The 15,542-nt window shown below is 52.6% G+C and overlaps 1 protein-coding gene across 3 annotated transcripts in view; it reads right to left on the bottom strand.

Moving 5' to 3' along the window:
- LOC136113431 (fibrillin-2-like) overlaps window positions 1-15,542 on the bottom strand; it is a 96,526-nt gene that overhangs the window by 14,238 nt on the left and 66,746 nt on the right. For all 3 annotated transcript variants that reach the window (XM_065858607.2, XM_065858605.2, XM_065858606.2), the window contains exons 21-44: window positions 14,641-14,778; window positions 14,508-14,558; window positions 13,416-13,541; window positions 12,759-12,986; window positions 12,520-12,645; window positions 12,031-12,159; window positions 9,089-9,214; window positions 8,674-8,799; window positions 8,228-8,350; window positions 7,422-7,547; window positions 7,166-7,291; window positions 6,936-7,058; window positions 6,409-6,531; window positions 5,909-6,034; window positions 5,383-5,505; window positions 5,015-5,137; window positions 4,283-4,444; window positions 3,751-3,819; window positions 3,383-3,508; window positions 2,965-3,090; window positions 2,388-2,537; window positions 1,904-1,975; window positions 998-1,123; window positions 405-530 (exon numbers count right to left, since the gene is read on the bottom strand). In XM_065858607.2, the coding sequence (XP_065714679.1) occupies window positions 405-530; window positions 998-1,123; window positions 1,904-1,975; window positions 2,388-2,537; window positions 2,965-3,090; window positions 3,383-3,508; window positions 3,751-3,819; window positions 4,283-4,444; window positions 5,015-5,137; window positions 5,383-5,505; window positions 5,909-6,034; window positions 6,409-6,531; window positions 6,936-7,058; window positions 7,166-7,291; window positions 7,422-7,547; window positions 8,228-8,350; window positions 8,674-8,799; window positions 9,089-9,214; window positions 12,031-12,159; window positions 12,520-12,645; window positions 12,759-12,986; window positions 13,416-13,541; window positions 14,508-14,558; window positions 14,641-14,778 (3,000 nt within the window). The remainder of the gene's footprint in view (window positions 1-404; window positions 531-997; window positions 1,124-1,903; window positions 1,976-2,387; window positions 2,538-2,964; window positions 3,091-3,382; window positions 3,509-3,750; window positions 3,820-4,282; window positions 4,445-5,014; window positions 5,138-5,382; window positions 5,506-5,908; window positions 6,035-6,408; window positions 6,532-6,935; window positions 7,059-7,165; window positions 7,292-7,421; window positions 7,548-8,227; window positions 8,351-8,673; window positions 8,800-9,088; window positions 9,215-12,030; window positions 12,160-12,519; window positions 12,646-12,758; window positions 12,987-13,415; window positions 13,542-14,507; window positions 14,559-14,640; window positions 14,779-15,542) is intronic.

Raw genomic sequence — 15,542 nt, 5'->3', positions numbered from 1 at the left:
AGACCCTCAAGACCATCGAGTCCAATCATAACGCACCCCTGTCCCTGCCCCATGTCCTGAAAACCTCATGTCCGTCTGTCCTACCCTCCAGGGATGGTGACTCCAGCACTGCCCTGGGCAGCCTGTTCCAATGCCCCACAGCCCTTTGGGGAAGAAATTGTTCCCCAGATCCAACCCCAACTTCTCCTGGCACAACTTGAGGCCATTTCCTCTGCTCCTGTCGCTTGATCTTTGGGAGAAGAGCCCAACTCCCTCCATGCTACAACCTCCTTTCACATCCTGCATCCTGTCCTTTCTTGGGTCCACCCAGGGTGGTCTCCAAAACCATCTGGAGCGCCTAGGCAGGGGTGTCAGCGCCTCGCACACGTGTCTCTGGAATAGGTAGCAAAGAGCTCCCATCTTACCCACGCAGGCTCCGCTGGGCGACAGCTTGTATCCAGTGGAGCATTCGCACCTGTAACTGCCCGGGATGTTGATGCAGTCGGCGTTGCGCTGGCACAGGTTCTCCCCGTTGCTGCACTCGTCGATGTCTGTGGGATGAGAGCAAACACAAACCTTGAGTGTGCCAAGTGCTCACCAGGCACCGACAACCTGGTAGGGCTGGAGTGGCTCGGCAGAATCAACTCAATTTTAAACCTTGGTTTGCTCTGATCAGGGTCAATTTTCAGCCTTTTTCTATGGCTTTGCTATAATATAATGGGAATTTTAGTTACAACTAAAAAACTTTGAAGCACTCATATTTGCAACCTTTTTCTAACCAAAAAACCCCACAAACAGAGGAAGGGAAAACCAGACAAGAATATGAATGAACACCAGCAATTTTTGTCCAACTGTTGGTATGGAAAATGTAGAAGATTTCAAGAAGGCTGAGAACATGTAGACTCCATCCACGTCTGCTGACAGCCCTGCCCATGATGCCCCATGAGCTGGGGAGGTGCCAATGCCACGCTGGGAGCCCCCAGCACCCTCCTGGATGCTTCCCCAGCTGCCCCGTTACCTTCGCAGATGAGCAGGATGTTGTTGTAGCTGAATCCAATGGGACACTCGCACCTGAAGCTGCCGATTTGGTTGATGCAGACGCCGTTGGTGCAGATGGCGGGGATCTCGCTGCACTCATCGATATCTGCGCACAGACAAACATCTCTCAGCATCCCGGGAAGGTGGCAGGGAGAGAACATCCCCCAGAGTTGGGAGATGGCTGTCCTTGTTTCTTCTAGAAAGAAGACTAGCAGGAAAAGGGCCACCAGACAAAGAGTGGAGCAGTTTTTGGAGGATTGATGCTGGATCCTGCAGATCATCCCAGGCTGGGGCTGCTCTGCAGAAACACCCTCTGCTGTGCTTTCTTCCTGGGGGCAGGAGATGAACTCATCTCCTCTTCTGTCCCCAGCTGGCACTGCCAACGCCAGGCAAAGCAAGGATTAACTGGTCCATTTGTCTCACAAACTACCAGCAAGTCTGTCTTTGAAAACTGCAAAATATTTGTAGACAGCCCACAAATCTCAGGACTTGCAACAGCTCCTCTGGCTTCCCATCTAGCAACACACCACCAGAACCCTTGGCAGTGCCCTGGGAGTGTGAGCACCAGGGCTGCCACGGGTCTGGATCTACCTGGCCACTGGCCACCATCTGTGGTCACTGGCCACCTATCTCTCCAGATGGGACAGAAACAACGGGACAATCGCAAATGTGGGGAGGTCTGAGCAGCGCAGCCACTCAGGGCATCAGCTTGAAGGCTTGGCCAGCTGCTTGCGGCCATGCTTGCCACCTCTTCTTCTTGCCTCTCCTGTGCTCAGGTCTTAATTTTCTAAGGGAGTGGAAGGGAAGGAGCTCACAGGCAGTGCAGGAGGAGAACAGAGCAGGAGAGAGCAGCGTAGGCTCCGCAGGACGTGGGGTCCCTACTCACCGATGGGCTTCCCTGTGTGAATGTCGATGATGAAGCCGGGGGCCTGGTTCCCACACAGGATCTGGTACTCGGCTGGAAGGGGAACACCAAGGTCATGGCCAGAGCGAGTGCAGGGAAGGATGAGAGGGACAAGGCAGCTGTGGTCAGAGCGAGCGGGGAGGGGGTGTGACAGCAGGAGGGGATCAGCACATGGGGAACCCCAAAGACACATATGGCACCAGGCAAAGGGACCTTCAAAGCTCATCTAGTCCCACCCCTGCCATGAGCAGGGTCATCTTCACCAGCTCAGGTTGCTCAGAGCCCTGTCCAGCCTGGCCTGGGATGCCTCCAGGGATGGGGCATCCACCACCTCTCTGGGCACCAAAAATGCTGCCTCCCAGACCTTCTCCCCCCTGTTTGGTTAAGTGTCTGTGACTCAAAGTGCATAGGATCACTGGATAAGCAAGAGGGCAGCCACCATATCAAGATGGTTTTCAATACTTACGGCTGGCTGGCGTGGGACAGGGCTCACAGGGCTTGTTCCAGGCCTTGCCAATGTTGTAGGAGCAGCAGCACATCTTCTTGGTCATGTTGAAGGACAACTCGTTCTCACATGTGTCGTTGTAGTTGCGATAGCACACGCTCTTCCTCATGTCTGCAAAAGCAGCCCAGACATTGTCTCTGCCAGCCCCAGGGTGCTCATTATGCCACCCTCTCCTGTCCTGGCACTCAGGGACCACAGGCGACACACAAGGAGCCCAGCAAAGTGGCTGCAGTGCTGGGTTGTAGCTGCCCACACTGTGCTGCCCACTGCACAGCCCAGGCACAGCACTGCCAGGCCCCCTTAGAGAATTACAAAATAGTTTGGGCTGAAGGGACCTTCCCAGTTCCCCCAGTGCCGCCCCTGCCATGAGCAGGGACATCTTCACCAGCTCAGGTTGCTCAGAGCCCCGTCCAGCCTGGCCTGGGATGTCTCCAAGGATGGTTCATCCACCACCTCTCTGGCCAACCTCTCACCACCCTCAGCGTGAAAAGAATTCTTCCTTGAGTCTAATTGCCCACAGATTTGGACCATGCCGTACCCATGCAGTTGTTTCCTCCATTGACTTGCATGTACTCGGGGGGGCACACGCAGGTGTAGTTGCCGAGGGTGTTGTAGCAGGTCCCAGGGCCGCAGATCCCAATGTGAGCAGAGCACTCATCGATATCTGCCAAATAAAGGAGATGGGAGGTCAAAGCACTGGGCACAGGTAGAGAACGGCCTGACATGGGATTGCACAAAGCATGGACAGGGCTGGCATGGGGACCAGGCTGGCCTGGCACTGAGAAAAGGGGATGGGGTGTGTGATGGGGGTGGGAAATCTGGAAGAGAAGTGGGGAGGAATTCTGCCAACTGCTCCTAGGGCAGCCTAGATACACGTACAGCTCTGTTGCACCCATGCACAGGGCTACCATGCGCACCAGGCACACAGCCGAGCATAAGCACCGGGGTGCAGGTACCTTCACAGATGCGCGTGTCCTCGTTGAGGTAGTAGCCAAGGGGACACTCGCACTGGAAACTGCCAAAAGTGTTGACGCAGTTGCCACCCTGGCAGAGACCCGGCAGCTCCTGGCACTCGTCGATATCTGAAGAGGGAGGGAATTCGGAAGGTGTGAGCACCTACCTGTCAGCCCAGCCCAGGATCCACATTGGGTTCATCCCACCACTTCCAGCCCTCGCTGGAACCCAGAGCACATTCGAGGAGAGCACACACTTGCTGTTTATCATTCTGTGGTCAGGGGGCCCAGCAGGCTCCCAGACAGACCAGTGCCATGGCAGACAGTGTCCATCTGGGGCTGGACTCTACCAGTACCCAGGGTCATCTTACCTTCCAGGATGACGGTGATGGGGTTGGGCCGGAAACCTTCTCCTCCAGGGCACAAGGTCTTGTACTCAGCTGTGGAAAAAGTCAGTCAGGGGAATCCTTAGCTGAGCAGACTCCCACGAAACAGGAGGGGTAAGGAAGAACCAGGAGAAACCCAGGAGAAATGGGCCATGAGGATGGTGACAGTGGCCCAGATGGAGCAGCCGGACTTTCAGCACATGCCAAGTCAACTTGGCTGCCCTGCCTCTGCCCGCCCACCCTCAACTGGGGTTATTCCACATTCAGTGCCCTCCTGCTGCCCACTGGACGAGGAACAAAGGATCCCAACCTGAATCCCTCAGGTACAACCAGCCTGGTCTTCCCATCCCACTTCACCTCTCCCTTCGGCTTCCCTTGCTCCATCGTGATGACATCCTGGACCCAGGACCCCCAGCCTGAGTTTAGAACTCATAGGGAAGTGGATGCATCTCTCCTCTGCTATGCACTGCCCAGCTGGCCCATGCCCAAGTTCATCCCAGGCGTCTTCCCAACTCACTCGTGTTGGCAGGAGGACAAAGCTCGCAGGGGTTGCCCCACGCACGACCCAGCGAGCAGCAGCAGGATGCCCGAGTGACCCCAACTCCAATTTCTGCGCTGCAGGAGATCCCTCCGTCTCCTCGATCCTGGGTGTCCAAGAAGCAGTTCCCAACGCGGGTATCTGCACAAAGACAGCGGTGGGTGAGCGAAGCCTCTCCTGTAAAGACTTGTGTGCACAGGAGGAATGAATGGCTCTGATGCCTCCAGAAGCAGGGATAGGAATAAGGCCACGGCCCTGAACCACATGTCCACGCTATCAGGTACCAGTGTTGTAATAAACCACGTCCAGACTGTCCCTGCAACTTTGGGAACCTTTCAAGAATAACGCTTGCCCAGCTCATTTGGTAAAAGCCACACTATGTCACACAGAGGTCATAGTATGGTGGCGTGTCTTCAGTGTGGTCAATGAACACAAACCAAATAATGTTGTCAGTAACCCAGGGCCTTCTGAGAATAAACCACTAAAGAACAGCTCCAGAGTTGCCCAGGAATAAAATTGTTTCAACCAGGAGAGCACCCACACTAGTGACAGAAGGTGGGCCAGGTTTAACAGGTGGATACTCATCATGGACACCCAATGGTCAGTCCCCCCAATCCCTGGTAGTAACCAGTTCCAGCTACGTGGGATCAACAAGAAGAACAACCAAGGTCTTGGATGGAAGGTGTGGTCTCCACACAGGTCCCCACTCACCCACGCAGCCCACACCGGTGGGGTTCAGCTCAAAGTCCTGCGGACAGTTGCACAGGTAGCTGCCTGGGGTGTTGACACACAGGCCATTGATGCAGTTCACAGGGTCTGCACATTCGTTGATGTCTGAAAGGACAGAAAGAGGAAGACTGAAAAAATAACAGATGAAGAATTCCACAGAAACTACAGCCCCGGTCCTACCCACAGCAGCATCAAGGCCTTGCCAAGAGCAAAGACATCACCACATCATTCAGGGACACTTAACTGGCTTTAGGCTGCTAGTGCCACTCCCTGTCATGGTCGGAACAAGTTCACACCAGCAGGTCACACAGCACTGATCCTCATCCAACAGCCCCGTCAACATCCTGTACCTGTGCAGTTGCCTCCACTCCTGTCCAGTTCATAACCATCATCGCAGGCGCAGCGGAACATCCCGGGCAGGTTCTGGCAGGTCCCAAAGACACAGATGTTCTGGAAGGTGCATTCATCAATGTCTGCAAAACAAGGAGAGCTGGGGACTCAGGATCTGGCCAAGTACAAGGACAGGCCTCTCCTGCTCCCACCTCAAAGCAGAGCCACAGCCCAGGGTAACCCATCTCAGGATGGTTCTGGTGCCATGGGATACCATCTCCTGTGTGTATGTCCCCTCCCCTCATTCCTGTTTTGCTCATTGTCCACATTTCAAATTGATCGTTGGCTTAGCCCAACCTCTCTGCAGGCTGGGGACCAACTCCTGTAGGTGGAGGAGCTGACACCTCAGGAGTTTTACACCACCAGGTGATGGTGGGTCTTCCTTAGTAATGGATCAGGTGGTGACAGTGCCATGGAGAGACCAAGGCCAGAAAGGAGTAGGACACTGCACCTCCTGGAGCAGCGGTCGGAACTCTGGGCACTTACCCTGGCAGGCCTTGCTGTCCTCTGTGGGGTTGAAGCCCATCTCGCACTCGCAGCGGTAACCCCCAGGTGCATTGAGACATTGTCCATTCTCACACAGGTTCACGTTGTCTGCACACTCGTCCACATCTAGAGAGAGACAAGCATGAGACTGACACGGTGTCCACATAAAGATGGGAGTGTTCCTCCACTTGCCCAGAAAATTCACTCAAGCTTTTTCCCACCTCCTGGGAGGCTGTGAGAAGAGGAGGTTACAATATTTCTCATTGCCTTGATACTCCCCAAACACACACTGAGAAGAAGGTGGATCTCAGTCAAAGGTATCTGAGCAGGCTGTGGTGTGGGACAGGCTGCAGTGTCCTTTGGGGGACATCTCCTTTAGGGAACTCCAGACACAGGCAGCCAGGTGCTGAGCCAGGCTGGTGGCTAAGAAGGGGTGACTCCATGTCCCAGCAGGACACCCAGGCCACGTTCCTGCTTCCAGTGGAGTCTACGGGCCTCACCTGAGCAGGAGAAGCCGTCCCCATTGAAGCCTTCTCGGCAGGCACAGCGGTAGGAGCCCGGTGTGTTGACGCAATTGGCATTGAGGTTGCACTTATGCTCTTCAGTTGCACACTCGTCCAGATCTGGGCAGGGAGAAGAACACCCTCATCAGGGTTTTGCCTCTGGTCTTCCCTCTAAGCCCAGGCAGCTTGTGCAGGGCCCAGTAGGGGACACAAATGGCCCAGAAGATTGCAGTCATATCCCTACACATCTCCTGCTAAAAAGCCTATCCCCATCTTTCATATCAGCCCCTTTCATGGCTTCACAGACACAGCTGTACAGCCTGACAACAAAACACCTGTACGTCCCCACCTACAGTCCCCCTCCATCACACCCACATCTCTCCATGCTTCTATAAATCCTCATGCAGGGCTTCCGGGGCTCACAAGCATTGGAAGTGCAGGTGCCAGCTCAGCCCAGACAGACATCAGAGGTGCTCACAGAGCACCTGGACACACAAACATCCTCTCCTGGGATGAGAACTCACCGTTGCACTTCAGCCCGTCCCCAAGCCAGCCTGTCCGACACTTGCATTTGAAGCTCCCAGGCACGTTGATGCAGGAGGCGTGCATGTCGCAGTTGTGAGCCCCGATCTCACATTCATCGATGTCTGCAGGAAGGAAGGAGGACATCAGAACGGACACAACTCTCCAGGGCAGGAGGTGTCTGTGAGGGCTCCCACCAGCACCCTGAGGTGCAGGTCTGGCCAGTTCCCACCTGTGCAGCCCGTGGTTCCCTTCTTGACAAAGTAGCCCAGCTGGCAGTGACAGATGAAGGAGCCCTTCGTGTTTTCACACTCGCCATGCAGGCAGATGTTCGGGTTGAGATCACATTCATTCACATCTGGAAGAGAAAAAGCACTTGCTCGGGACACCACAAGAACCACGGCATGACTCTGGGGCAGCCCGCTGCATCCCTTCCTCCCTCCAAGGAGCCTCGTGACACAGTGCTGGCACATCCCCCTTGTCCTCACCGATACAGGTCTTCATGTCCAGGGATGCCATGAAGCCATCGAAGCAGAGGCAGCGGTACTCCCCGGGGATGTTGGTGCACTGCCCGCCATCACAGATGTCTGGATTATCCTCACATTCATCAATATCTAGAGAGAGAGGAGATTGTTGCCAGAGTAAAGACATTAGAGGCAGTGAAAGGCTTTTGTGGGAGCAAGAGGGAGTCACAGGAGGGGCTTTGCTCCAAATCACATCCCTATTTGTCTCCTTTCTTTTACTGATTTCTTTAATTCCAACTTGAATGTGGGCAAATGTAGTAGTTTTACCTACGCTGAAGCTCATATTAATCAATATACTTGCTTCTAATTGTCCTCAACATCATGAAGATAAATGCATTTTAAATATTCTGCATATAGTGGCTCTAAAATGTCATACTAGTGGACATGCTAACATTGGACTTAAAACTGCGTGGAATGTTATTAAAAGTCTTCCAGACAAAAGTCACTATTTTCTGCTGAGATCAGGCATCATCCTTTGATGACCATAGAATCAGTTTGGTTGAAAAAGACCTTTAAGATTGTGTCCAACTGTTAACGATCTTCACGTACAGCTGCTAGAAGGATGATTCTATGTAATTACAGAACTCTGGAGCCTGTGATGAGGAGCTGGACATTGCAGAGCAAAGCAAAAACATCTGTGAAGGGAAATCACCTCTGTGGAAGTGACTTAAACCAGAGACCACCTCACTCGGAAGCCAACACTGTGGCTGACCAGCCATGGACGCAGAGGTCCCTGGGCAGCACCTATGAGAGCCAAGCTGGCCGCTCACCTGCACACGATCTCTTGTCCGGCATCAACGCGTAACCTTCGCTGCAGCTGCATTCGTAGCTGCCCTCCGAGTTGGAGCAGTGCGTGTCGCAGCCGCCGTTGGTTATGGTGCACTCGTCGATGTCTGCGGAGAAGGGAGAGGTCAGGCTCAGACACGGCGCAGTACACAGAGACAGGGTGGGAGAGGTGCTGAAGAGGAAACAAAGCTCCTCCAGCCAGAACAAAGCACCTCTTGCCTTCTCTGCCAACCCTTTGCAGTTCTCAGAAGTTGTCACAGCTGATGACAGCCTCTCACCAGTAGCACCAACCGGCTGTAGCTCAGCCAGGAGGTTCCCCCCATGTCCTACCTTCAGACACCCACTGAGCATTACAAGAGGTGTGAGACCGGGGGGTTCTGGATCCGTACCAGGGTCTTGGCATGGCTGTTTGCCAAAGGGCAGCACTCACCAACACAGCCCTGCCGGTCCAGCGTGGCCTGGAAGCCCGAATCACAGGCACACTGGTAGGTACCGATGACGTTGACGCAGCGGCCGTTGCGACACAGGTTGTCACTAAGGGAGCACTCGTTGATATCTGTGGTGGGAAAAGCAGTTTGAGCAGCCGGCCATGGCAAGGCCACGTTGAGCATCGTTTGGTACCCATCCTTGGTACCCCACCCAATTTGGCATTGCCCCATGTGTCAGTCTTCAGTGAAGAGCAGATAAAATAGACATCACAGATCAACAGAACCCTGGGAGTGACCTCGGTCCTCCCTGGACAAGTGTGTTCTACCCATTTTATGTGTCCAGCATGAGATCCAGGTCTCCCTGGACCATTCTCCTTGCACAGGCTTTGGTCACAACCGCACTTTCCACCATCTCACCTATGCAAGTGTTCCCCTCCGACGTCAGCTCGTGGCCCGGTGGGCAGATGCACTCGAAGCTGCCATCTGTGTTCATGCAGATCCCACCTCGGCACAGCAGTGGGTCCCGCTCGCACTCGTTGATATCTGCAGAGAACAACACGAAATGTGGCGGATTGTCCCCTTCAGCTGGGTTTTCCAGGTAATGGGGTGGTGCTGGTGCCACGTACCACCGTCCCATCACCAGAGAGATTTAATGGTTGGATGCAATGATCTCAGAGATCTTTCCCAACCAAAATGATTCTATATATCCCAAAACAGAGGGACATCACAAAATTAATGGAACAGCGAACGCAGGGCTTGGGGAAGTCCTGTGGATTTATGGTTGAGCTCTGCATTTTGGGAAGTCGCCACTCTCACCTTGAGCTCAGTAGGACATGAAGTGGAACGTCAGGAGGAAAGAAGTTATCGGTTTTGTGCAGATGAGCCAGCAAGGACTAGAAGGACAGTTCCCAGCTCACATCCCACCCGTCTTAGTACATTTTCACAAGTCCCATCAGCAGAGGGAGAGCTCCTTGGAAAATGTTACATTTCTTTGACAGAAGACCAACAGACAGGCTGTCTTGGTAACAGCCTTCAGAGTAGTTCCATATCACACACACAGGGCTAGGAAATAGTCTGTACATTTCTGAAGAAAATCACATATGGACAAGGGGATCGAATTGACTAGGAACTGGAAAAGTTCCTGAAGTAAATGCAACTGCTGTGAGAGAGATGTGATCCAGCTGAGCAAAGAGGAAACCAGAAGCGATAGAAAAGTTAATAAATGCAAGAATTAAAAAAACCAACAAAACACAGTGGGGACTGTGACATTCTCCACATCTCAGAAATGGAGGAGGAGGAGGAAGATGATCGGTGATAACCCACGTACACACTCTACAGAGAAGACAGAAACCCATGCAAGTGGCAGAGCGGTGATACAGTTTAAAGAACCCAGAGAATCCAATATGAAAAATAAATAAATGGTACAGAATCGTGCCACAGATTGATGTGGTTTGAAAGTCCAAGCCAAAGTAGGAAGAGCAGAATATTAAGCCTAGGTCAGTCAGACAAGTGAGTCTGGCTAGACAGGGAAGAGGAACACGGAATGCCAGGAATGAGAGGACAGCAAGAGTCTGGCTGACTTGTTGGAGACAAACTGAGGCACTGAGGTCATTGATGGGATTTCATTTTTTTAAGCTACAAAGAAGAATTATTAAATTGAAAACAGATGAGGATCTGACAGAATAAAAACAAGCGTTGGCCAGATGGGAGGAGCTGTAAAGAATTAGCTGAGGATAAAAGACGATTTAATGGGCAGGCGAAAGGAAGTCCTTACAAATCTAAGTGGAAATGGAGAGGAATGCAGATGGTCTATCAGAACTTCTCATGAAGGACTTGACCTGTGTAAATGTTCGAGGAAGTGGACAGGGGCCTGATTAATGGCTGAGGCTGCTACGAAATTGCTGCAGATCCTAAAGAAAGGTGCGGAAACAGCAGCAGTTGATCACATATCACATATGATACCAGGTTGCAAGTCATTTTGGAAAAGACCCAGTGGAAAGCAACCCAAGAAAAACTGGATAAATCAGTAAGATTCAGAGTCGGAAGAGACACAAGCTATCAAATAGTGAAGCTCTTGCTGAGCGAGGTTTATCTCCATGTCCTCACGCCAGTGGAGGTATTTGATTTAATGGCACGTGGCTGTAGGATGGGCAATGACAACGGGAAGCCACACAGTGCTATGCAGACCAAAGCTTAATATACTTATATCTCCATACTAGTGAAGGAATGGAAATAATAGGTCTACTAATCTCAGCAGTGATCTGATGATATAACTGACAGCTACTTGCAAGGAACATAAATTATCTAGAAACAGGACCAAGCTACATGCAACTGGATTAAGATGACCAGTGTGGTATGTGGGACATCATATAGCACATGTAGATGAACCAAGGTAAGAAGATAATTATGGTGGCATGGATGGCGTACCAGAGAGAAAGATCTACAAGTTGAGAAACATTCTGCAGTGGTGTTTTAAAATAAATGGTTTCATGCAAGAGTTGAACATATGATATTAATAATGTCTGGAAACGGGTGTAGGTTTAGAGTGTGGATATGTAAATAATCAGTGGCAGAATAAATAATAGATGGGAAGCAGAGGGAGATGAGACGTCACACAAGGGAAACAGCCAAGTGTGGAGGAGAACTGGAGCTCAGAGTCACCGAGTTCAAGCTGCTGGGCTGGCAGAGCTCCACTGTGGACTTGCCAATCCCCAGAATAGATTGCCATCTCCCTGCGGAGCAGGAATGAAAATACCAGGCATGAAGCCTGTGTGGCAATGCCAGGCTCAAGCTCCAGCTGCTGGTGGCTGAAACAAGAGGGAAGGATCCAAGGATCCAAGTGAAGGAAGAGCACAAAATGAAAAATGAACATTGTAAGAGATGGAAAAAGAGATATAAGGCTCTAGATTTGCATGAAAAAAAAGGAAGGCAACATAGCAGGGATAAATCTTGCTATACCCTTTGGGTATAGCAAGCAGCAAAGCGATAGGAAAGAACTTGAGAAAAGATGGTTGGTGGCCACCTGGGCTCCCACAGCTGAAGGAACGGTGGCCAGGAGGTGGCAGGGCAGGACCAACGACGTCCCATGAGTGTCATGGCAAGAAGAGCCCAAAATGCCCCCCTGGACTTGGTGCTAGACCCAGAGTCCTCGGAAAACTGGTCTGGGCTGCTGGTCTCCTTCCCCAGCCCACGGGGCACCACCAGCACGGGGTCCGGCCTCTGTCCCAGGAGGACCTCACAGCAGAGGTCTCTGAGGGGCGGTACCTAGTTTTGGCCCCTTTGACAGATCTGGCACCAGGTACTTTCTCCCCTGTTGTAAAAGAGTGAGGGTGCTGCCCTGCCCAGGGACAAGTCCTTACCCATGCAGTTCTTCATCATCATGAAGCCGCTCTCGTAACCTTCGAAGCACTCGCACTCGAAGCTGCCCGGGGTGTTGACACAGGTGCCGTGGCCACAGAGGTCCGGTGAGATGCGGCACTCGTCGATGTCTGTGGGGACAAAACCAGCTGGAGGAGGCAGTACAGGCTACAAGCACCATCACAGCTGGCACTGGGCTGCCTGTTCTGCACATCAGACTCAATTACAAGGACTGGCAAGTCTGACCCGGCACACCAAGGAACTCTTTTCCTGAAGGGAGAGACAGCAGTTAAGCTTTTGCACTAGTGATCCTTTATCCCAAGGGAAGGAGGAGCTCATGGTCCTCCTGCCTTTGGCTTCTCAGCACATCCCCAACATGACGAGCATGTCCCAACTGCCACAACTCCTCCAGATTTCACCATCACGCTAAACATCCCACAAGGCAGGCAAGGCAGCAAGAGTGGTCAGGAGGGGGGTTATTCTTCCCTTACCTGTGCAGTTCCTTTCCTCAGCATCCAAAGCAAAGCCATTGCCACAGATACACCTGAAGCTGCCAATGGTGTTTCGACACGTCCCATGAGTGCACAGGCCAGGGAAGACTTTACATTCGTTCACATCTGTGGGTGAAGGCACAACAACAGCGTTTCAGGGAGGGGATGTCTGCAATGAACCTGGGCTCCCAGGGCAGGCAGCAGGCTCTTTGGGCTGTAGCTCCCCTCTTTCTTCTCACCTTTGTAGAAGGGTCTTCCTGACAGCACATCTCCTCGGTTGGCAAAGCCGGGGCCCCTTGGGCAGATGGCTTTGTACTCGCTGGAGCCAACCTTGGGACATTCTTCACAATCGATGCCCCAGGCGGAGCCCACGGAGCAGCAGCACATGTCGATCCGGTACTTGCCCGGCAGAGGCTCTGTGCACTCGTCCTCATCCCACTTCATGTAGCACTGCTCCACACGCACATCTGGGGAGAGAGCAGAGCTCAGCCCTCACCTGCAGCGCTCAACCTCTGGTAAAACCAGAGATATCGTTTTCTATGACACGGTCAGCAAAGTTCCCGCAAGATCTTTGGCTGGGGCATCCTCCAAACAATGCCCAGGTTGGATGAGGCCACCTTGTTTGGGATGCTATGAGAGATGTAATACAGGGTGCTTCAGAAAGACGAGCCCAACATGTTATAATTACACAAAAATTTACAAACGGTTTAATGAGTTAACAAGTTTCAGTAAGCTTTTTATAAATGCTCTATGTTCCCTCCACCTGCTGTACTGACTGTAAGAATTTGATTCATGGGCAGTTGCAGAGATATAGCAATTTCAAATTGGGTAGGGGGCGGTTGGATCTCTGGAGAGGGCTGAGCAGGGGCCAGGGGCTGGGTGAGATGTGTCCTTACCCACACACGTCCTGGCAGTGCCATCAAGGGTCAGTCCTTGTGGACACTCGCAGCGGAAAGAGCCGGCCGTGTTCACACAGCGTCCGTTCGGGCAGACGCCAGGGAAGACCTCGCACTCGTTCACATCTGCCAGCACAAAAGCAAGAGACACAGAAATGGCAGTGGAATATCGTCAACCCATGGGGCCTGGAGGGGCTCCTGGAGGAGACAGAAGGAACCCAGAGCTGCCCAATAGCCTAAAACTGGCAGCTTGTCACAATGAAAAACACATGCTCCATGCACAGAGCCATGCCCAGACGCTTTTGCAAGGAGGTTGCGTTACAAAGCCTCATCAGAGACAGACAGACAGACAGGGTGGTCCTGTTGCCACATCCATAGTTGGCACAGTGTTGGCAGAGTGGCACCAGGACTCACAAATGCCAGTGCTGCTGATGGAGCAGCTGAACCTGGAAACCCATTGCCAGGCACATGAATGGCAAGAAAATCATCAGCGTGAACTGACCAAGGAGAGGTCATGATTGATGAGCTTGATAAAACTCTGTGATTAAATGACTGGCTTGGTAGGCGATGGAAGAGTGGTGGATATTGTCTACCAAGCCTTATGTCCCATACACTATGTCCGATAAGATCTTCATAGACAAGCTGCTGGTGTACAGACTGGATGAGCAAAGAGTGAGGTGGCTGCCCCTGGGGACGATCAATCCCACACACCAAGAGACGCTGGGGGTCACCCAGCAGCTTGGCAGAAAAAGGACCTGAGGGTCCTGGTGGACACCAAGTTGAACGTGAGTCAGCAACGTGCTGCAAAAAAGGCTGATGGGATCCTGGGCTGCGTTAGGAGGAGTGAGGCCAGTAAGCCTGATGGGATCCTTCCCCTCTGCTCTGCGCTGGTGGGGCCACAGCTGGAGTGATGTGTCCAATTCTGGGCTCTCCAGTATGAGAGAGAGGACATACTGGAGAGAGTCCAACAAAGTGCCAGGACGTGTAGATCCCCCCGCCCAAGACTCAAAGATGCAGGACGGCAACAAATAGACAATGACCACGTTCCCAATTCAAAAAAAACAAAGCCTTCTGCATCCTGCAGCACTTTACCTTCACACGTGACCCCCTTCATCCTAGCATATCCCCGGGGACAGGCAGTATCTGGAAGACAAAACAGAGGAATGTCAGCAAATAAATGGGCTGCCTCCTGCCTTCCCAACCCCTGCGCCGAGCAGAGCCTCACCGATCTCGCAGCGCTCGCAGGGGCTGCCCCACGCGGCCCCCAGTGTGGCACAGCACTCCGATTTCAGTGTGGCCCCGTTGATGTTCACCTCGCAACGTCCATCCTGGATGTTCAGCCAGCAGGTCCCCTTCATGCTGTCTGTAGGGGCAAAGTCAAGGTGTGAGCGAAGAGGTGATCCTTGACGGAGCTTCCCAGCTCTATGCAAGCCAGGTTGCCATGAGAAGCAGCTCGGAGAAACTGTCCCTGGGCTGCGATGTGACTGTTGCTCTCTGGTGTCAATTGTCTTTTAGGCTGTGGGGCCAAGTGCTTTGCAACGCGGACACAACCGTGCTGCTCCCCACAGCCTTGTCCCACTGCTGAGCTGTGCAGCAGTATTTCTGTGATACAATTGAATCACAGAATTATTTTGGTTGGAAAAGACCCTTGAAATCATGGAGTTCAACCGTTAACCCACCCCTGGCACCGCCCCATGTCCTGAGAACCTCATGTCCGTCTGTCCAACCCTCCAGGGATGGTGACTCCAGCACTGCCCTGGGCAGCCTGTTCCAATGCCCCACAGCCCTTTGGGGAAGAAATTGTTCCCCAGATCCAACCTCAACCCCCCCTGGCGCAACTTGAGGCCCTTTCCTCTCATCCTGTCCCTTGTTATTTGGGAGAAGAGACCAACACCCTCCACGCTACAACCTCCTTTCTCTACAGCTATCACTGTGATGCTTTGCAAGGTCCTGAACATCTAGGACTGGGAAGCAGGGACTTGTCATCTTGTTGAGAGGGATCTGCTTCATACTGACGTACCTTAATGTCGGCACATCACAAACCCATCTGGTGGATGAGAACCCACCAGCATCCCCTGGGAGCCCATGTCTGTGCTTTGTCTTCCTGCAGCACACTTGGGGATTTCT

The sequence above is a fragment of the Patagioenas fasciata genome, chromosome 27 (genome assembly GCF_037038585.1).
Source record: "Patagioenas fasciata isolate bPatFas1 chromosome 27, bPatFas1.hap1, whole genome shotgun sequence".
Classification (NCBI taxonomy): Eukaryota; Metazoa; Chordata; class Aves; order Columbiformes; family Columbidae; genus Patagioenas; species Patagioenas fasciata.
Note: the sequence above shows the minus strand (reverse complement) of the source record. Positions and strands in the feature narration are given on the sequence as shown.